The sequence below is a fragment of the Gossypium hirsutum genome, chromosome A08 (assembly GCF_007990345.1).
Source record: "Gossypium hirsutum isolate 1008001.06 chromosome A08, Gossypium_hirsutum_v2.1, whole genome shotgun sequence".
Taxonomy (NCBI): domain Eukaryota; kingdom Viridiplantae; phylum Streptophyta; class Magnoliopsida; order Malvales; family Malvaceae; genus Gossypium; species Gossypium hirsutum.
This window is the reverse complement of record NC_053431.1, coordinates 45,831,640-45,855,084: the sequence shown is the minus strand read 5'-3', so window position 1 is coordinate 45,855,084 and position 23,445 is coordinate 45,831,640. Positions and strand designations below refer to the sequence as shown.

Genomic DNA, 23,445 nt, shown 5'->3' with positions numbered 1-23,445 from the left:
TGTTATTTACATATTAATACATTTTATGCATACCACCAGCATTCATTTTATATATAAATCATCTACATCATTTCAAACAACATTTCACATATAAATAAGTAATTAATCATGAAAATTTTACAATCGTACCATTTAATTAGGGCTCGAAACATACTTGATTCGGCCACCTTAAAATCACTTACTTAGCCATTTAAATAAGCCCGACTAGTAAACTTAAATATCAATTTAACTACTAAAAATATGATTTAAACACTCAAGTTTACAAGTTAGAACTCACACTTTAATTTCGCACAACCGCTACACTACTTGCGAAATCTGCGATTCCTCCTTTAAACTTAAATTGAACTTAAGTTAAAAGACAACATTTATTGAGTTAAGATGATGTTAAATCAGCTTTAAAACACCGTCCATGGGATTGACCAAAAAATTGCCATATCTCAATTAAGAAATCCAAATCAGTTAGTTCACTTACACTGATTTAGTGAGAAACGGAGGCGCAAAGGGTGAATGTCTCACCGTTGGTTTTGAGCATTTAAGTCAGTGCCTAACACAATAAAATACTAAAAAATCAGTAACTAATCATTCATTTAAAACCTTAATTCAATCAACTAACACATTCCCTAATAATAAAGTCGAAACTATCAATCTGTTAGATCTAAGTCGCCAAATGAAGGAAGATCGAATTTGCCTAAATCATACATGATTAAAGGCTGATTAGGAAGTGGTTTAATAGATCTAAACCTTTCTGGAAATAAGTGGTAAAAATAATAAAAGGTGGTAGTTCAAAGAGATCTGTATTAGGGCTGAAAGGAATCTATTTTAAACTTGAAAAAATTAAGTAAATCAAGGTTGAAATCGACATTAGGGCTCAAAACGGCAACCACAAAAAGAAAGGCTTTAGGGGCATCAACTACTACCAACGACGGCTATTTTGGTGCTGCTTTGAAAGATTAATAAAAATTAATTTGAAGGTTAGAAAGTTATCATTCAAGTCATTAAAAAACATCAAAATTTTAGATTGGGAACAATAGGTCTTTATAAAAAAAATTGATAAGATTTATTAGAGTTAAGTTTATGATAAATGGTGAAATTTTAAATACTCTTAATATTCGAGGGTGTCAAGCTCCTACTACAACATTTATTAGGGTTAGGTTAACAAACAACAAAAATATTAATACAAAGCAACTCAACATCCACAACTATTAAGCTTTATTTGTATACATTAGATATTGAAATTTTGTATAGTAATTACAATTAAAATTACCTTCATCATTAAACGCTCTAACATCGATGGTCTTTTAGATGTTGAGATTACTTAATCATTACACGATTCTTACTCGAATTCTTTTCGGAGATGCAAAGTTGCAAAGTTAACAAGTTATGAAGATATAATAAAAATAATATGATATATTCTAGTAAAAGAACCATCACACCAAAACAAAAATATACAACCACTTAGATCAACAAACCAAAGAAAAAAGGAATCGGTCGCGTGAAAGAAGATTTAACTTACACGTGTCAACATGGGCAAGGATTAGTCAAATTTCCTACCCAAGTAATGTATAGCTATTTTTGAATTTGATATTCTGAACCTCTATTTCTTTTTGCAAATTAAAATAAATGAAACAAAAAACAGTTTCAACGAAATTGCTTTTCTATACAGTAATTAAATAAAAACTTGGGGAGGCGATAATCAGATACAGTCAGACTACACCTACAACCTATGCTTATTCATCAAAAAGTGCTTTAAAAATAATTGGTTCTCAAATAGATTAGTGCCACGTAAGCACACACAAATTTTTAATAAAAATAAGATATTGAATTTTCTCTGGTTTTCGCTATATGTACAGGTTAACAGAATTGTAGCAGAAAGGCCTAAAATATCAATCTCCCAGAGAGAAAAAGAGAAAGAAAAAAGAAAAAAAAAAGGTTCAGATTTCTTCGCCGGTAAAAAACCCGGAGGCGTTTCTCCGGCGAGGCGTTAGGGTGTAGCTTCCAAGTAGCATGAAAAGTCATCGTCGTCATCGAAAAGTTGCGACGGTGAAGAATGATTATAAGCAACTAGATCGATTTGAGTCAGGTGAAGGAGATAAGATGAAGAAGCAAAGATTTAAGAGGAAATTGTTGAGGTACGAAGAGTTACCGGATTATTTGAAAGATAACGAGTTCATCTTGAATTATTACCGATGCGAATGGCCATTGAAGGACATTTTATTAAGCGTTTTCTCATTGCACAACGAAACGATAAATATCTGGACGTAAGGGACTCGATCCGAATTTCAAAGATTTCATTGGCTTCATTTTTTTTTTGATGATTATGTATTATTTTTGTAGGCATTTGGCAGGGTTTTTAATATTCGTTGGATTAACGGTGTTCAGTTCCATGGAGGATTTTGGAGATGGAAGTTTGATCACCAGTTTTTCCAAGTAAGGACCTGATTGTCATTTTCAAATTTTTCTGGGTTTTATGGATTTTAATGCAAGAGAAAGAAGCCTAATCTTTTGCGTTGGATGTTTCCAGAGCTCAAGTATCAGGACCGTTGATGATGATGATGAATGATGTAAACGCCTCTGATAACAAGCATAGCATCTTCCAGGTCAGTTCTTTTTCATTTTCTTTATCTAGCATTTCAAACTTTCTCTGTTTTTTTTTTCATATTTTGAAAAATGTTGTTCATCTATAATTAAATTAACAAAAATAAATTCGTTAATGCTAAAAGAAAAATTGGGAGTTTTGGAAGGGAAATGGCATGACGTGACAGCTAGTTTTGTTTAGATGCGTTAGTGGATTACGGTCAGAGATAATATCCTGAATTAAAAGATTACTGGGTCACACCATGTCATTCTTTCTATCGGTCGGTGAAAAACACACAGTTCTTTGTTAAATAATATTATTTTTATAACCAAAAATTTAACTTTCTGTTAATTTTATAAAGTTGACATCACATGCTAAGTTCAATCACTCACATTATAACAACCAAAATTTATCATCTATTTACACTTAATTAAGTTTAGAATGAATGATACCAATTTTATATAATTATAAAAGTATATAGAATTCCAATTTAATTATAAAAACAATGATTTATTTTTTTATCCACTAGTAAAACTACACAATCAAATCTAAATTTATGTCAGGAGTCTTTAAGATTAATAAATTAATAAAAATGAATATTTATTTGTCTTGAGTTTGTTGTATTTAAAGTGGGCAGAATAGTTATTCATTTATAATATATATTTATAAGAATAATTTTTAAAATTATAAATAAATTTTGATTTAATATGTATTTTGATATATGAATTTTAATTTTATGTAATTATATATATATATGAAACTTTCATTATAATTCAAATGTATATATAAAGTTTTAAATTTTAAATTTTTTCAATCATTAACGTTTGAAAAAAAATACATCAATTTATTTTATATTGAATAAAATGTAATTATTTGTGTATGAAATATATAAACATAAAATAATGGTATATCAATAATTATATTAATAACTTGTGAGAATTAGATCAAATCAAAATTTAATAAATAAAATAATACAAAACTAAATTTTAAATATAAAATTACACATTAAATTAAAATTTATCCCTAAATTGATAAGGTTATATTAGTAATTTAATTTCTTAAAAAGAAGTATCTCTTATTAACCGCTCATTTTAGTTTCACTCTTCTAACAAAAACTCTAGAAAACTATTAGTTTAGTTACTTCTGTTTTTCTACTATTTCCTTTTTTTATTCTAATTATTATTTTATAAATATAACTAAAAATATTATTAAAAAAATCAGATTTAGAATAATAAAAAATAATGTGAGTATTTAATCCTTTAAAAATTTAACAAATAGCTACCACTACAAATAATTATTCAATATATATAATAAATATAAATAAATATAGATTTATATTATATTGCAATACTTACTTTACAATAATTAATTTAAATATCAATCTCAAAACTTTGATTCAATGTGTAATTTAATACACTAATTTTAATTTTATGCAATTATATACATGAAGTTTTGGTTGCAGTTCAAATACATACATGAGACATTAATTTTAATTTAATTGTGAACATTTAAAAAATAAATACATTAATTATAGTGATCTAAAAATATATTAATTTATTTTCATATTTGATAAATACAATTATTTGTAAATACAACATGTAAACTTAAAATAGTGTTATATAAATAATTATGTTAATAATTTATAAAAATTAAATCAAAACGAAACGAAATTCACATATAAAATTATAAAAATTAAAGTCTCTCTAATAACTTTACATATCAGATAAAAAGTTCAATATAGTTTTTAGATTTATATATTAAATTTATTAGGTGATAACATATTTTCTGAAAATAATAAATTAAAGTATCAAACGGATTTTTATGCTTTGTTATTTTTCAAATGGGAGTATTGAGAAAATTAATAGCTTTTGGTGAGTAATTATTTTTGAAATTAAAATAATAAAATATCTTTATTTTTTATTATTTTGACTTAAATTTATTTTTATGTATTTTCTTTAATAATTATCTATACATTTTTATGTATAATAATTTATTTGGCCCTTTAATTTTACAAAAAAAAAATCATTTTAGCCGCTCATTTAATTTTTCACCTTTTTTAGCTCTTACATTGTTTGTTAAATCACCCAAAAATAAATTGAAAAGTTAACATACACGTGGATACCATTAAGCAATTAATTAATTTTAAAAATTTTAAAAAATTATAAAAAGTATTAAAAAATATAAATATTATTTTTTAAATATATTTTAAAATTTTATTAATTGTTGATGCTTCCACATATAGGTTGATGCCATGTCAGCAAAGTTAATAAATATTAACTTTTGTAAGTTTCAAGGCTAAAAGAGGCAAAAAAATTAAATGGAGGGTTAAAATAACTTTTTTATAAAGTTTAGGGATCAAATAAATTATTATGCATTTTATTCAAAATTTTCAGTTATTTGGTACCACTTTCAACTAGGTCCAACTCACTTATAAAATTATTAAAAGTTCAATATTTTTATAAAGCAATAAATATAATTTTGAGTGTATTTTTTTACACTGTAGCAAAATATGTGCATATTATGATATTTCAACTTAAAAACTCAAAATCTTCCTTCTCTCAACTTTGTCATTTCAACTAAAGTCACATTTAATTTTTATTGTTACATGCCTTTTAGGCATAATAATTTATTTGACTTTCTAACTTAAAAAAATCATTTTAACCCAACGTTTATTTTTTTATGTTTTTTAACTCTTAAATTTGCGTTATTTGTCAAATTATTTTAAAATGAATAAAAAATTAACGTTTGTTAACTTTGTTGATGTGACATTCACATGGATTGTCATGTTAGCAATTAGTTAATTTTTTAAAAAAGTTAATTTTTTTAAAATGTTAAAAATTTTAAAAATTCAATAAATTTTAAAATATTTAAAATTGTTAAATAAGTATAAAAATATAAAAAAATATTTTTAATTATTTTTAAGTGCATGTCAACAAGCATCAATTTTTTATTTATTTTGAGATGATACTAGTTAAAAAAGTTAAATGAGAAAAAAGAATAATATGAAAAACTAGAATAATTTTTTATAAAATTAAAAATTCAAATAAGTCATTACGGGTAAATTTTTGACTCATGATCTTGTACTAAATTAAAAATACTACTTGGTTACTCCAAATTCAATAATATTTTAATAATAGTATAGAGGTGCTAACCTTGAAAATTGACTAGACTAGAGATTCTCTTGACATCATCAGTGATTTTGTTTTTTACGTTTTGTGAACCTCATTTTGCTAAAAAAAAAAAATCTAACAACCAACCTTCTCCACTGATTGTTAATTCTTTTGAAACTTTTTGCTGATTTTTTTTCTTCTTTTTTTTTGAAAAAAATTACGTCTTTTTGAATTTTTTCTCTATTTTTTGAATTTTATGCATTTTAAAAAATATCCTATTATAGTTTTCAGGATATCTTTTTATAATTTTTAAACTTTTTTAATATTTTAAAAATTTGTGAGATTTTTTTCTATTTTAAGATTTTCCATTTTTATTTTTTTAAATTGTTTTATGTAATAATTTTTTCACATGACACTTTGTTAACTCCTTAACGTTTCGCAACTTTAGGTATTTGATAAAAAGGAATTTAGAATTAAAGTGATAACCACGTAAATTTTAGGACTAAATTAACTTTTAATCCAAATTAATATTTGTAAGATTTTTTTATAATTCAAAAAAAATTACATCTTAGGAGTAATATTAAATAATATATATTTAAAAATATAACTTTTAACTAATTTTAACAAATTGTAAATATTATATTGCTGCAAAAAGTAAACGGATTGATTCCATTGGTCGGGGAAATGAAACGCATGGGTGTTAGCGATTGAAGAATCTGTAGTTGATGACTTCTCGAAATACTCCTAAACTTTGCTTCTTCGAGAATTTCAGTGCCGTTACTCATTGGCTCTTAGATATATTTAATTTTCATAAAAAATTAAAATAAAATTTCATTTTTTAAAAGGAAAATAACATTTAAATCACTTATTTGAGATTAAAATACAATCCGCAATGACAAGTAACCAGTATAATTATAATTAGACTTAAGTAACACTATAAGCAAACGGAATTATAATTGTAATTCACATATATCTATAATTACAACTAAAATTAAACTAATACATGCATAAGCGAATAAATTGATAATAAAAAATTTTAGATTAAAACTTACACAAACATCGATGCATCTAGTGGAACTTAAACTTGAATACAAAGCCTCACTTATAATAGTGTTTAAATTATTAAATATCCCTATTGAAAAAAAATTTAAAGTATTACTTTAAAAATCTAAAGTATCAATTTTACTTTTAAATTTTAACCTAAAGAGTTGATTTTTTTCAAAAAATCAATTGAACATTTACATTTTTTTTCTATTTAATTGAATCATTGAGCGATAAAATTTTATTTAATAAGCCCCTTTGACCATTAAAGAGTAAAGACAACCATTTTTATGGGTTATTTTTACCATGTTGTACGCTAGGATTGTGTCACATGACACAATTTAACATTTTATATTAAAAACTAACAATTATAAATATATATAAAGTGGAAAAAAATATAAAAATGAATATAAATGACAAAAATTATATAAATTATAAAATTATTAAAATTGCAAAAAATATTAAAAATTTATTAAAATGACAAAATATTAAATAAATTATGAAAAATAAAAATATAAAAAATATTTATAAATGTAGATAATTATTGAAAATATTGTAAGGATATAGAAAAAAATATGAAATACAAAAATTATATAAAAATTATAAAAAATTTATATGCTTCTTTCGTTGTGACTTGCCTTCTCAACCTATTCCCTACTTTAGTTTGCATCTCAAAACATTCTATTATCATCGGCGAAAAATAAAGGGAGTGCAAACTTTGGAGAGATCCACGATAAACAAGCATAACAACTACCTTCGGGGATAAAATGTTAGTTAGTTTTCAAATAAATAAAAAAAGTGGTTCTTACAATTTTGTTTCATATATTTTTAATTTTTTTTATAATTGTTATGCTTTTCATAATATATTGTAAATTTTATTAATTTGTAATATTTTAATAATTTTATATACTTTTAAATTTTTCCATAATTTTTACAATTTTTATTTCTTTTTTAATTCATTTCTTTTTATAATTATATAATTTTTAAATTTTATTTTAATAATTTTAAATTTTTTAAATTTTTAGTATTTAATATAATTTTTAGTTATTTATATATTTTTTTTATAATTTTCTATATCTTTTTATAATTTTTTTTACTTTTCTATATTTTGTACTTTTTAAATATTTTATATAACTTTTATGATTTTTATTGTTTTATGATTTTTTTAATAATTTTAAATATAAAATATCATATTTCATCATGTGGCATAATTCTGGCATGCCTTATAGCGAAAATAACCCTTCAAAACGGCTTCAATTATTCTTTAACGGTTAAAGAGTTTAATTGATTAAAATTTTAACGTTCAAGGACTCAATTGAATAAAAAAAAGTATAACCACTTAATTGATTATTTAAAAATGTTAAATGACTTTAAAGGCCCTTTAGTGTTAATTTCATTAAAAGATGTTCAAAATTAAATTGCTGTGTAAACTTTTTAATTTTAAAATGAATGCAAAAAGGTATACTAATAAATTTTTAGTAAATAGGTTTATAAAGTTGATGATGCCGTTCTGAAGTGATAATTTAGATTTATTCCAATTAAAATTTCTAGATAGATAATACTATTGGAAAATATTTTGAATAGTATACAGTTAAGGCATAATGATTTATTTGATTCTTTAACTTTATAAAAAAAATTATTTTAGCTTTCCATTTAATTTTTTACATTTTTTAACTCTTAAACTTGTATTTTTCTTATTAAGTCATCCAAAATTGATGGAAAAGTTAACTTTGCTAAGGTGATATACACGTAGATGACACGTCGACATTAATTTTTTAAAAATTTTAAAAATTCAAAAAGATTATAAGAAATATTTAAAAAAATAAAAAATAATTAAAATTATAATAAAATATTTTTTAATATTTTTAAATTTTAAAATTAATTAAATGATATGTCGTCCACATGGAAATTCACATGAGCAAAGTTACAAACTTTAATTTTTCCATCTATTTTGGAATGGTTTAATAAAAAAAAACAAATTCAAAGGTTAAAAAAAAATAAGAACTAAAGTAATTTTTTTATAAAGTTGGAAGGCTAAAAAAATTATTATTCCTACAATTAAATCTCATTACATACGTCAGAACCTAAATCAATAACACTTTTAAGTTGTCTAATGTCTAAATTATATATTTCATATGATGCCTCGATCATATATATATATATATATTTCAAACCTAAAATTTTAAAACAAAATGATAATTAGTGGACTAAAAGAATTAAATAAAGTATATTTGTTAAAATTTATTTGTAACCAATATTATCTTAAATTAATATATTTATAATTAAAATTAAATAAAAAAATTATTTAATAAATAATAATTTGAATAAAGTTAAACTGGATTAAGAAAATCCTATCATAGTCAAATGTGTAATTTGACATCCCAAATAATCTTCTTCTAATCAATACGCTGGAAAGCCAAGGACTCACAAAGCTTGAAACATTTTGGCTGGAGGATTAAATATTATTTTATCATTGTTTTTCAAAGATGTTAAAATATATGGTTTAAGATCATGTGTATGGGGTTGTAATAAAAATATTTAAAAGTTAAAATATTCATTTTAGATATGATTATATAAAGTAAATATAAATTAATTTAGATGATATTTAAATTTAGTAATATTTATAATATATAAATTATAAATTGACTCTTGTAAATTGTTTGTAAAATGAATATATAAATCATATTTTAGATATTAAAACCATACAAAACTAAAATTATTGTAAATTAATAAAAATTTATAAGTAATTAAATAAGTGACTCAAATGTAATGTTTACTTTCTCGTGTCTTTGTTATCATTATCATCATGACGTCATGCTATTTTTTTTGTATTAAACAATATTTAAATTATAAAATAAATATAATAAAAAATTTATAGTAACTCTTTTTTTTAACTAACTCATTATTAATATTATGATATATAAAATATAAAATCTTAAATATTTTTAAGTAATTAATTAATACAAATTATTTATAAAATTTAATATATAAATCATATTTATAATTTATAAACCAACGATAGATTTATAATTTCATACTCAAACTAACTTTTGAAAAATCAAAAGTAATGGTGACTGGTGAAGTGATTCAGTCATTTGTGACTGCATATTAACATGCTTGATATCCCGAATAACCTAGGCCTCGGTATATATATCTGCTGTCCTTTGATATGTAATCAGTGGCAGATATTGGGACTAATTTTTGAGGGGTTCAGTAAAATTTAAAAAAAATGAGTTTTCTTTTTGAAAAAATTGGGGGGTTCAATTAGAATTTTTAATTTTTTTTTGAGATTAATGAGAACTTTTAAATATTTTAAGTGAGCTTAATTAAGATTTTTAAAATAAAATGAGAATTTTCAAAAGTTTACGGAAAATTTTCTAAAAATTTCAAGAAGAAAAATCATGATTTCCCAAAATTTTGAGGGGGCAAGGCCCTACAGGGCCTTTAAACTGTCCGCCTTTGGATGTAAATTAACAATTCAGATGATGTGATCTCTGTCAACAGAGAAATTTTGCATCAAATACTGTAAATTTCAATGTTTTCTTCAATGTGCATTTCCCACTTCCATTTTAGTAGGAGCAGTAAATCATGGGAAGGAACTGAAATGCAGTATGACTTTGAATTTGATGTTTGGTTTGCAGGGTTCAGAGTTGAGGCACATTCCTCAGTTGGACTTGAAGAAAGACGGGTATAACGCAATTCCAAAGTGGCCCTGGTTTGTTTTCTTGTCTGGTGCAATGGGGTGCTTGGTTTGCAGCTCGGTCTCACACCTCTTTGCTTGCCACTCCAGACGCTTTAGCCTCTTCTTCTGGCGCCTAGACTATGCAGGCATCTCTCTCATGATAGTCTGCTCCTTCTTTGCTCCCGTGTACTACGCTTTCTTCTGCCATCCGTATTCATGCTTTTTCTATCTTACTTCCATATCGGTGCTCGGAGTGCTTGCCATCATCACTCTGTTATCACCAACTCTCTCAGCATCCCGTTTCCGATCTTTTCGAGCTTCCTTGTTCCTTGCAATGGGCTTCTCAGGGGTGATCCCAGCTGCACATGCAGTTTCTTTGCACTGGGGCCATCCGCATATATTTGTATCTCTCGGTTATGAGCTCGTGATGGCGTTCCTATACGCTGCAGGCGCTGCGGTTTATACCAGCAGAATACCGGAGCGGTGGAAGCCTGGTGCATTTGATATTGCAGGGCACAGCCACCAGATCTTTCATGTGTCTGTTGTTCTCGCGGCACTTGCTCATTGTGTTGCTACCCTTGTGATTATGGATTTTCGTCGGGAATCTGCAACCTGTGCGTATTAGCATTATACTGTTAGGTAAACAATGTTTTGATGATCAGGGGGATTTCCTAGTTCTCCCAGTTTTTGGCTTATTAAATTCTATCACTTCCAACAACATTTTCCTTAACAAACTGGCATTGGTGACCTCCAAAATTATATTTGATTGCCCATTGATTTTCCATCCATAGCTTTTAGGCTAAGTTATACACTTTTATAGATGGAAATTCTAAAAACAGAAATGATGTTGTCTTATGTTACTCCTTAAAATTAAATTTACCTTGTGCTGACTTATATTTATCAAAAATTATATTTTGAGAAAACTTAGTCCAAAAACAGTACAACAAGCAAAGATGGTAATGATTCGATTTTGAGAAAATTTGAACTTGAAAAAGTTTGTGTCCAAAAATATATGAGTCTAAGTTAATTCAATCCCAAATAATTAAATCTGATACAAATTTGACCTCAAACCTGTAATGAGGTAAGTTTAAAATTGATCCAATCCTGAGCTCAAGATAGATCCGATCTCAAACTAAAAAAAAAAATTGAATTTAAAATCAAATAGACATTAATAATTAATATAAGGGTTGTCTCTTTGGCTTGAATTTATTATTCCATACACAAGCAGTAGAGTCGTCTCTTCGAGTGCCGTCTGACATATTAAAAAATAGGTGAAACATGGCTAAAAAAAATGTTAATGAAAAAAATCAAAGTGAACTTAAGGTTTTTCACCCTAAAATATTATAAATTCAAGAACAGTTAATTAAAATGCCTAATTAAACTTAGACAGAAGTTTAAAATTAACAAATTTATAAATTGAGAAAAATGGTGGGATTGAAGATATCAACTCTGACAACATTATTTTTGAGAAAAAATAGTACTAGTTTCAGGCTTTAGTGTTTTCATGCCTTAATCATTTATAGTTCAAGCACTATAGAGAGATTGATATCGAGGCCATGACATTTAATAATTCCAACTACATTAATTGAATGAGCCAAAGAACAATGTGAAAGATATTATTGAAAGTCATTTTGAGTACAAAAAATTTTAAAAATATTTTTATATTTACTTTTCAAAGTTTTAAAATTTTAAAATATTTTTTAATAATTATGACTAAAATGATAAATTTTATAATATTAAAGGCTAAATTTGATGATTTTTTTAAATTTAAAATCAAATTGATAAAATTTAAAAACATTAAAAAATTAAATATAGAGCAAACTTAATAGTTAAGTGACAATTTTTATACATTATCCATTTATATATAATATAAATATTAGATAAAAAGATAATTATAAAGTTTACAAATAAAATGTACTAAAAAAAGTTTACAAATGAAGGATAAATAAGTCGCCATAAATGAATACATCACAATAAATAAGAAAACATCAAATGCATTTGAATTTAGACAACCTTGTAGAAGTAAAAACTTTGTTTTATATTTTTATTTTTTTAAAATTATATATATTTAATTTTATAATAATATAAATAACTTGTTATTTTATAAATAAAAAACGTATAAACTTACTAAAAATACATCTAAAATGAATTTAAATATATGATTGTCCAAATTCAAATGTGTCAGGACAACAATTTATCCACGTTCATCATTGATATAAAAAAATATACTTTTCATTAATTAATATATTTTTAAAGTTTTATTTTTTTTATTTTTTTCAGTACATGGTATACTGAGGCTGTCACCATTCACCATTGGATTGAACATCAGTACTACATTAGTATAAACTAATAGTGTTAGTGTAGAGATATTAATATGGGTGATAAAATGCAAGTTCAAGTATCAACTAAACTCAAAAAAATTTAGATACCAATTAAATATTTTTGAGCAAATTTAGAGCATAAATTATATATTAACAAAAAAAAAACATCTTTTCTTTGTTTCCATTTCCAAATTTAGAACTTTAATTGAAAGTATAGAGGGAATATAAAAGTTTGTATTGATTGTTTGAAGTGATGAAGTAAGAAAATAGATTTATTTGAGATTGGTGGTTGATATCATTAATTCATTTTATTTGTATTATCATGATTTCTTTTTTCTAAACATGCTTAATTAGCTGTTAATCAAAATGTACCCAAGCTGTTAACCAAATTTTCTTATTACATATTAGGAAATAAATTCAAAAGAACTAAGGCCACAAACAAATGGCGAATATTCCGCAGCAGCATGGCAATCCATGAGGACGCAACGTCTGAGACGGCAGTTTTCTGCGGTTCTATCCTAATCTACTACTTTCCCACATACAATAATAACATCCTTAGCTTCAACACATTCATTTCATTCTTCCTCAATGGCTTCTTCTCTCAATTTAACCACTCTTTCTCTTACTTTACCCATTCCCCATCCTCATCCTCATCCCCATCCCCATCCCTTCTCATCCACTCGACTTCCTCGTGGCTCGCTCCAACTCCTCCAATTCAACAAGGTGGGCAAAGCCTTGAAACTCAGTTCCTCTCAAACCATCTCTGCTTTTCCTTCCTTTGCTTCCCAGGCCCTTCCCGCTTTCGCCCCTGCCCCCCAAACACTCCAATCCCCCACTGTCTTTGCGGCTAAAGGCTACAAAATGAAAACCCACAAGGTACTTCTCTCTTTCTTCTCTTTGCTTCCAGTGAATTTGGTTGCCATATCCAGGAAAACTTGTGCCAAAAGAATCCACATTTTTAGAATTCAGCAAATTTAAAAAATTTTATGAATAGATTTAGTTATTTGCTTTGCTTTTCTAATGGATACCATGTTGTCATATATATGGTTTATTAGGCTTCAGCAAAGCGATTCCGGGTGACAGGACGAGGGAAAATAGTAAGAAGGAGAGCTGGGAAGCAGCATTTGTTGGCTAAGAAGAACACCAAGCGTAAATTGCGCCTCTCCAAAATGGTCAGTCTTTTTTCCCCTTTTCGCCTCAGATTCTACTTTGTTATTATTATTAATAATTATTAAAATCCTTTTATCTTTTAGATAGCCTGACTGCTAATTCCTCCAAATTAATGCTGCGTTTTGGTTCTTGCATAGAAGGGATAAGCAACTGTGGGATATGGATTTGTAGCTTATACTTTTAATTTCTTAATTCCAAGCTCCTTATCATGACTGTTATCTTGTGTCAAACAAATAAAACTTAAACTGCAAGGAGTGGTTGGTGGGATGTAAGAAAGCCAATAAGACATTGCAATGAGAAAATTCGTTAAGGAAACTGAATAATTATTGTTTTTACTTTTGAAAGTCTTAGAATGAGGCTCACTTTTTTCTAAAAAAAAAAAATCTCCCAAGTTTTGGTGGATCTTCCCCTTCTTCTGGTTTCCCCAACTTGAATAGGAATTTAGTCCTGCTATTCTGTCTCTTGGCTCTAATACAGTTTACCAGTGTGGTTTGGATATGTAGATGAGCTCTGCCTTGGCATTTCAAGATTTTCAATCAGACAGGCTTCAAATTACTTTCTTTTAGTTTCTAAGTTATCCAGAGAGAGCAAATATTCCTGAAGGAATAATTGTTTTAATTGCTACCCCATTTAGGCTATATGCTGTCTGCCATCCTAGGTCCATTTTTCATCTCGTATCAAGAAAAGAGTCAAATGTCTCTTAGAGAAAATCTATATTAGAAATAATGAGCCTATGTTCTTGTTGGGGTATAGCAAAGTCAGGTTGGTCTTTAGGAGGTTTTGATGGGTGGAATCATGATTTTTTTTTTGTTACCTTAGTTTGGTGAGTATGGTAGGATTCAATGCAGATTAAACTTGTTTTTCTGATAAGTTGGCAGAGTGAAAAAGTGGTATATAATTTATCAAAGGGTATTTGAAAGTAACATGCTGCACCACCAGAAGTGAAAAGGCTTGCTTAAATGCTCAGTTGCTATCAGTTGATACCATGATTTGTTTTTTCTTCGTAGGAAGTCATATAAAGATTAGAGTTGGAGATGTTGAACCAAATATCTTAAATCGAATTTTTCTATTTTCAGTTACTGTATTTCTTGGTGAAATCATAGTGTCGTTATCTTACCCATTGTATGGTACGCGTGGTGGATGAGAGGAAGAAACTGGAAAGCGTTCATGTTAAACAAACTTAGACTATTCATAAAAAATGCAAATTGAGTACAGCTAATATCTATCATTATCATGACGAGAGCTTTGTTCTGTCTAAATGCTTAGTTTAATAGTTCATAGCTTCAGGCATGATCTGTTTGTATTTCCTTCTGTAACTCAGATAAAAACATCTAGGTTGCAGATCTTGTAAGATATTGTAAATTAAATCTCTCTTTCTTTCTTCTCTGAGCATAAACAAACCTCAACATATGAACAAAGTCAGGTCATAGTGAAATATATTGAAAATTTATTTGACTAATATTGAGAATTTCTTAAACCTAGAGGCTTACTTCAGATGCCCAGTTTAGGGTCATGAATTTTCCATTTGGTGTTTCTTTTAATCAAGCTGCTTGGAATATAATAGAAATTGATCCATTACCAATATTTGGTCAAACTGACTGTTCAAGTTGCTGATATAATCTCAAATGAAATTCTTTTATTTGATGCATAAGTTTAAACGTTGCTTATGGTGTATTTGTGTCAATTTCCGTCTGCAGCACGATGTTAGTCGGAGTGACTATGATAACGTGATTGGCGCCTTGCCGTATCTCAAAGTAAATAGAAATGCCAAGTGAAGAGTTGCCATGTGATGAGTTATTTATGTTGCTTTCTTGTGGTTTCTCACAATTATGTTAGAGAAAGTTGTGTTTATTGCTTTAATCTGTGGTGCACTTAGTGGCCATTGATAAAATTCCTAGTTGAGTTTTATTTATTTCGATCATTTTGGCACTCGTTTCATTCCAGTTTAGACATCACAGGTAACATTACATGATCTGAACTCCTATGCTGGATGCTTTGGGTGTTGAAATAGGCTCAGAACATCTAGACTAAACTGTTTTTAAACTTCTCAATCATTTGCAAATAATAAGATAGATAGGAGAGTAAACCATTCGACTCAGTCAAGAAAAGAAGAAAAAAAAGTAATCCGAATTCAAACGGGATCAAATTTGATTTGATAAGAAAAAAAGAAAACTAAGACTCAATTTTTGGTTTCAATAATATTTTTTTAAAGAAGAGTATTAAAAAATTGTGTTTGGTTGAATATTAAAAAAATAAAAATGAAAATATGTAAAAGCAAAGTTGTGTCATGGTCCGATGGAAGCATCGGATTGTTTCTGGGTGGAAGGGTGCCCGTCAGATGTCATGGAGGCGGTGGCTCAGGACCATCATCGCTTTGCTTGAACGGGGTAACGCGATGGATGGTAGTTTTCTGATGCAAACATTTTTCTGGTTTTCATCGTTTTGTTTTTCTGTTTGCATTTGTTTGGTTCTCCTGGTCTTTGGGAAGGGTTGTATTAAATTTCAGACTACCACTTCGGCTTTGGATTGATCACAGGTCTACGTCTTGGACCATGAACTGTTTGGTTTCGTAATGGATGCCGGCCATTGTCTTCGACCAAATATTTTTTTAATTTAATTATTGAATAGACTAAAAGTTATTATTAAATAAAGAATAAAAAAATAGAAATAACAAGAAAAATATAACAAAAGAGTGTCTTTAAAAAGCTTTTCTAAAGTTTATATTTATAGGAATAAAATAAAATTCTTCTCTTAATAATAAATTTTTATTCTAATAAACATTCACTTTATAAGAAGAGTTGATATATATTGAGGTACCTGATTGAGACAATTTATACTTATTTGGTATTAAAATTTTTTTTGAATTGATATCTAAATTTAAAAATTATAAGCCAACTTAGTATTTTTTTAGGTATTTGAATAACATTATTAAAATATGCTAACGTGACTCTGATGACTAATAACATGGTGACACGTGCTAGTCCCATATTTTAACACGTGGTAAAAAATAATAATTTTTTTAAATTTTTTTCCATTGTCATCATGTTATTGGTCGTCAATGGCGTCACGTCAGAGTATTTTAACAGTGTTAGTCAATTACCTAAAAAAAGTATCAATTTGGCTTATAGTTTTTAAGTTCAGGTATCAATTAGGTCAAAAAAAAGTTTAAGTATCAAATAATTATAAATTGACAATTTCAGGTATCTCTGTATATATTAACCCTTATTTATTTGTAGTGCTTTTCCTTGGATATCCATCAATAAATAATGTGCATTGTTAAAACTTTACTAAGATAAGAACCCCAAAATTATTAGTGAAGGAAAAATAATAGGCATATCTATAGTACGCATATCATGTTCTCATAAAAACCTTGTAAAATTCAGTGGGACAAAAACTCAGTTAAGAGAAGAAGAGTACAACGCATATTTAATCCTCTTCATGACAATATCAAATGATGTCTCATATTCTACATATTCAATATTGATTACTAGCTTTTTACATGATCACTTGAACGGATTTGCTAAACATTTATATCATCGTTTTTCTGAAAGTCTTGAGTGAAGAAGAATTTTGGGGAAATATATTTTGATCTCTCTAAAAGTTCCAATAATAATCATAACAAACTTTGATCATAATTCTTTTATAATAATAGATATGTTCAATCAATTCAATAAATATTTACGCAAACGTATCAAACAATTTCTCAAAAATTTCTATATGCTTTTTGCACTTTAAATCCTTCAAGGATTTTAATATAAACTTCCCCTATATAGTGATTCATATAAAGGTTGTAACAACAATTATAAGACGCATGCCAAATCTTTCATGACCTACCAAACTAATAAGAAATCTAATGGTTGTTGCATGCACTACAAAATAGAAAACAATATCTTTTTATAATCAATGTTAAGATTTAGCGAAAAACTTCATTTATTTTTATTTTGTTTTTAGCAAAACTACATAAATTTTGTATAACCTTACTAACTTTATACTTTAAGTGTTTAGACTAACTGTTCATAAATTTTATGAATTTGATAAAAATAGAAAATAAATATTATATTTTAAAAATGAAAACAAAAATATATTTTCAAAATTCAAATAGAGTTTAATATGGTAAAAAAAGTTAGGACGTTGGTTGGTAGGAATTGAACTAGAACGCTAGAGTAAACTGTATTATGATTGAATAAATAATCTTATTAAGATTTAAACTAATTAATATCTTATTTCAATTACTAATCATTAACTTATGATATTTTAGTCACTTGAAAGAATTAATTCATATGAAAATTCAAATAATGAGTAGTTTTTTAAATAGAAAAACAAACCATATTCCAATGAAACACAAGTCTTTTAAATAGCAAATTTAAAAGTTGATTGAAATTCATAAGCAAATTCAAGCAATCACAAAGAAAATATAGAAGAGAATAGTTTTTGGGTTATGAAGAAGGAAAATTCATGAAAAGTTCAAAAAAAAAAAAAACAGAGTATTGTTTTTACTCTAATACTTATCTATAAACGACTCTCTCTCTGTCTCTCAAACTATATGTCGTATTTTACATTGGTTTTCAGGGGTAAAAGATGGTGTAGATAGAAATGGGCTCCGTAAAAAACCAAAGTGCTGGGGGTGTCGTGGCTTTCTACCCTAAGTTGAGACTCTTGTGGCTGCTCTCCAATTTTCAATTTCTACTTTTTCCTTGCTTTATCATTTTTTTTTCATCCATGAATCTTCAATCAAGAACTTCATTTCATCGAGGGGTCAAGCAACATGAATAAAAAACACAAAAAATAAACAATTTACTTACTTTCAGTAAGAAAATAACCTCTCTGTAAACTGGTAAAACTCTTAATTTTCAGAAAACAAAATTTATTCTTAGAAACTAGTTGGTAATGGAAAAATAATGATGCATGAACAATGTATGAAGTATTTTTAGGTCAATCGATAGATGAAAGTACAAGACTCCTAGTTGAATAAGCCCTCGACAAATAATATTATTTAAATAGAAAACATAATCTCACTCTAAGTGTGAAAGAAGAGGGTGGCTAATAACTCTAAATTATATAGACTTTCTAAGCAGAATTTATGCAATTTTCGAGCATTTTGATAGCAAATTGTGCATTTTTAGTACATATTGAGAAATTGGGCATAATTAAAGTAAGATTGTAATTTTAAGTAATTAAATTCTAATCTTACATAATTTTACTTTATGTTGCTACATTTTGGGATATACATAATTCTGTGCTAAATTTGCTGCAACTTGGTACACTGATGTGTTGGATATTTGAAGCCATTATGGACGACGCATGGACATGAGTTGAATATTAATCAGCATGGGACGACAAAGCCTGAGTATTGGACTCAAGGAATTAATTCTAACCCAGCTTGGAAGTGGGTTAATGAAAGGAACAAGTCTGTTCTTCACATTAAAGCCCAAACCGTCCATTAGGGTGGAAAGAGTCCAAATTCGGCAATGAGCAACCCAACTGGCTTTGGAACAATTAATTAAGGGTCTTTATATGTGTAAAATCACAAAATAGTTTGAACAGAATCCCATGGTTGTCGTCCAACCCTTTTCCTTCAATCAAGCAAGAATCAAGCTAAAATCAAGTAAAATCAACCTTTCTTTCCACAAATTATGGCCGTCCATGCATGAGAGACTTTCAAGGGATGTTCATGCTATTTTGAGCAAACTCTCAAGCCTTCCTTCATGTATAAATACCACCCCTCATTCACTCACCATTTACTTTTCTCTCAACATCTTCATTCTCCCTTCTCTTCCATGCCTAAGCTTTCCATATTCTCTCATATTCTCCATTCTCTCTTTGAGAGTTCACCTAGTAAGCAATTATTGAGTTGAAGATCTCAAGGTCGACCACCTTGAGGAGTATTTTGCATCAGAGCAATGACTGGGTTGGGAGGAAACCACTACGGACAATTTTCAGAGAATCACTGAAATCTTCTTATAGTAATTCCTTCCTTTCTCTTTAAATTGTTCTAAGCTTGAAAACATGCTTGCAAATTATTTGATTGTTGTTCATTTAATGATGATGACTTAATTCATTTTTGCTAGAATGATTGTGATCTTTTGATTTAATAAGTTTAGATTATGTTTATAATGTTCTGTACCTCAATTATTTATGCTTCCAATTAAAATAAATTATGTTGTTCATGCATTAAAATATATTTGAATGCATTAGAATTAGTTCCTTAATCAGAATTGGATGGTGATTAATGGACACAATAATTGGAAGATGCATGTTCAATCTATATTTGACAAAAATAGGTTAAAGGTTTGTAATAATTCGAAAGAATCCTGTTACCTTGCATAACTTTAGATTTATGTGATTAAATTGTTTCAAACATACATATCCCTATTACTTTGCATAAATTCTAAGGAATGATGAATTAAAAGTTTTTCTAAGTAAGAAACATAAGACTTCGATAGAAGCTTATAAAGTTTAGGTTCTGAGTTAATAAATAGTCGAGTTGTCATGGAATTTTTTCAAAAAATTTGTTAAGCATAATTGTGAATGAATTAAATCAAGATTTGTAATTGTTTTAGCTTATTCATGTCATTGTTGTTAAATCTTGCGAATTACTATTTCACCATTTCATTGTATTTTATTTCATTCTCATTTGCATATTAGCTGTTAATTTAAGTTAATTAAAACATCCATCAGTTTCAAATATTTTATTTTTTTATAACCAACTTGGTAAATATTAATTTCACAATTGTTGATTATCAATATAGTCCATGTGAAGACGATACTCTTTTTACTTATGTATTACTTGATAATTAATTGGCTGCGCACGTGTGAATTAAAACACTGAATTTATATAATAATTTTTAAAGTTGGGTTTTACTGAAGCGTACATGTCAATTGTAATATTTGTAGTGTTACAATGAAACACCGGAGTATTCCAAGGATCGAACACAATGGAGTTGGCAATTTAATGATTTATATTAAAAAATACATGCAAGAAAGGAGTCTAACTATCTACTTACCAAGAGCTATAGTATGGCAAAGTATAAAAAGAGATTTTTAACACTAATTTCTAAATTAACTATCTTAGAGACTAAATTGCAAGGAATGTAAAACTAAAGTACAATCCAACAAATAAGTAACGGTGGTTGGTTGATTTCGATGTGGTTCACCGATCCTCGAACAAGGGACTTAAATCGATTAAATTACTAAGTGGCTTTGTTTTATCTTCCAATCTCAATTTTACCAACTTAGACGAATTAGGTCTGGTCTATCTTCCGGTCTTGCCGATTAATCATAGACTAACAAATGGGTGTGCGACAAGATAACCTTTCGGTCTCACTTTATCTTGATATTCCTTTAAGGGTGTCATTACCTAAGTGTTGGGAAATGTGCCCATATTGTAGTAAACATGTAATTATTATTATTTATTTATTTGAATGATGAATAAATAAATAAAGTTAATTTCACATTTCATTATTATATCTTTTGTATTTCTATCTTTCATATTTTGCATGAATAGTGAAATTGTAACAAGCAAATATTAACTCATTAATTTTCTAAGTTCAAACTAATGATAAGTGGAACTATAAGAATGTTTACATTGCGAGAAAGATAACTTACTTTAGTAGATAATCTAAACGAGTCTGTAATCCCGTAAAATAAACAAAATGAGCACTTGATTTAAATACTTAGAAGGATTATTATGTCGTCTACAATTCCAATTGAGGAGATGGCTAGTCTTGGCTATCGGAACAGTTGACTCCACGGGTAGAGATATAGATGTATTCATTGAAAGAATGATACATTTGACTAGACCCAAGATGAATTAATTTTGAATCCATTTGTAAATTAATTCACCTATGATGTTCATGGTGTGATTTACCTAAATCATGAATTAGTCACTGCCCATGTGTATGTAATCCATGTACTTTGATATAAGTGGAGGATTATGCTCTAAACATGATTGAGCTGATAGCCGATATGTTGGGTACATGACTTGTGTATGGCATGGCTTTACTAGCAACAGTGGAATTAATAACTCAATTAAAGAGTTAATGATATCCTTCCATTGGCATTGTATGGATTGATAAATATGAAACGTAGTCACGAGTTGCTTACTCTCAAACGTGCAATTTATCATAGTCATTTGTTGGCAATGATCATATTAATTATTAAGAAGACACAATGGTGACAATGAGATAAAATAGGATTGTATTGAGTAAATGGATTTAACTCAAAGTAATCAAGGATATCATATGAGGGTAACACATACATGACAAGGTCATTGGACGAAGCAGTTGGATGAATTGCTTTCGTAAAGAGTTACTGACTTAATGATTAAGTAATTGCAAATTTTCGGAACGATTCTTCTAGACATAATTGCAATTACTAGAGCCTAATTGTATATGTCTGATTAGTCCTTTTGCTAGCTCAAAAAAAGCTCGATCGGATTGTATTTGAATCAGAAGAAAATTCTACAACTTTGAAAATAATTTAATTGAGTCGATTTATTCAAAGTGGAATTAAATGGGCGATCGTAAGAATTGTTCAACTAGGGAATTTGATTAAAGAATTTTCTTGAAAAACTAATTTGGAAAATCTATGTGATTTTTGAGAAAATTCATTTAGATCAAGTAAAATTAAATTAATCAAATTAATTAAAATTAATATGGTATTTTTAGAAATTAAATTTCAAGTCAGACAATTGGCCCAATGAGTAATTGAACTTGAAAATTGGACCCGAAATCATAAATTGGGCTAGGGAGCCCAAAATCGAGACCAAGACCCAAAAATTGATCAAACCAAGCTTGGTATGTAAATTCAGGTCGACGGTCCAACTGGTGGTTGATTGGACTGATCGGGCCATCACTAGCCTGGATCGAACTGGCAACAACTGAACCAGCTCAAGGTGCTAGCGGCATTCCGGTGGCCAGCAAATGGTCAGTGGCAGTGGGTCTTTGGTGGTTCAGTAATGGAAGAATTATACTCCTACTAGGATTCTACCAGAGGATTTGATTTCAAATTAACTACTCCAAAAATAATATTATTTTAATAAATTTAATATTAAATTAAATTTAATACTTATTTTAATAGTATGTTATTAATTTAATATTAAAGTGATTATTTTAATATTAAATTTAATCTAATATTTATCTTGATAAGTATTATATTAATTTAATATTAAAGCGATTAAGATTAAATTATAGTTGAACTCTCTAAACTCTCCTTATCTAAAGAGAGCCTTGGGTCATTATTTTATACACTTGAATTCAATAGAAAGCTATAGAGAGAAAATTCTCTGAAGAAATTATATCAGAAAATGTGTAGAGATATTTTTCTTATTTACAACTTGACCCAAAAGTTTATAAAAATTACGAAATTATCATATTGGTAATTTTTGTGATTTTTTTTATTCGAAGCGAGCCCACACTAGGTAGACGTGAGCTTGAGGATAGCGGAGAAGACTACTCGGTTGAAGCGTTCATCCTAAACGAATAAAAAAGGTACAGTTTTGATTAAGTGTTTATTACTTTAGATATCACAATGAAGTTTTTATTTTGG

General features: G+C 27.6%; 2 protein-coding genes across 2 annotated transcripts; both read left to right on the top strand.

Moving 5' to 3' along the window:
- The first annotated feature begins 1,764 nt into the window (after nt 1-1,764).
- LOC107918071 (heptahelical transmembrane protein 2) lies at nt 1,765-11,248 on the top strand. Its single transcript, XM_016847578.2, has 4 exons — nt 1,765-2,258; nt 2,335-2,427; nt 2,522-2,597; nt 10,368-11,248. The coding sequence occupies exons 1-4, from the start codon at nt 2,005-2,007 to the stop codon at nt 11,031-11,033; spliced, it is 1,089 nt and encodes a 362-aa protein (XP_016703067.1). The 5' UTR covers nt 1,765-2,004; the 3' UTR covers nt 11,034-11,248.
- A 1,914-nt stretch (nt 11,249-13,162) lies between these two features.
- Nucleotides 13,163-15,828, top strand: LOC107918063 (50S ribosomal protein L35, chloroplastic). The gene is made up of 3 exons (XM_016847568.2): nt 13,163-13,605; nt 13,785-13,901; nt 15,597-15,828. Exons 1-3 carry the CDS (start codon nt 13,318-13,320, stop codon nt 15,672-15,674), a joined length of 483 nt encoding a protein of 160 aa, XP_016703057.1. The 5' UTR covers nt 13,163-13,317; the 3' UTR covers nt 15,675-15,828.
- The last annotated feature ends 7,617 nt before the right edge of the window (nt 15,829-23,445 follow it).

What these genes read in the sequence shown, in the direction of transcription:
- LOC107918071 (XM_016847578.2), top strand. Translation starts at nt 2,005, where the DNA reads ATGAAAAGTCATCGTCGTCATCGAAAAGTTGCGACGGTGAAGAATGAT. An exon ending in GAAACGATAAATATCTGGAC is followed by an intron (nt 2,259 to 2,334) that starts GTAAGGGACTCG and finishes TTATTTTTGTAG; the next exon opens with GCATTTGGCAGGGTTTTTAA. An exon ending in ACAAGCATAGCATCTTCCAG is followed by an intron (nt 2,598 to 10,367) that starts GTCAGTTCTTTT and finishes TTTGGTTTGCAG; the next exon opens with GGTTCAGAGTTGAGGCACAT.
- LOC107918063 (XM_016847568.2), top strand. Translation starts at nt 13,318, where the DNA reads ATGGCTTCTTCTCTCAATTTAACCACTCTTTCTCTTACTTTACCCATT. An exon ending in ACAAAATGAAAACCCACAAG is followed by an intron (nt 13,606 to 13,784) that starts GTACTTCTCTCT and finishes ATGGTTTATTAG; the next exon opens with GCTTCAGCAAAGCGATTCCG. An exon ending in AATTGCGCCTCTCCAAAATG is followed by an intron (nt 13,902 to 15,596) that starts GTCAGTCTTTTT and finishes TTCCGTCTGCAG; the next exon opens with CACGATGTTAGTCGGAGTGA.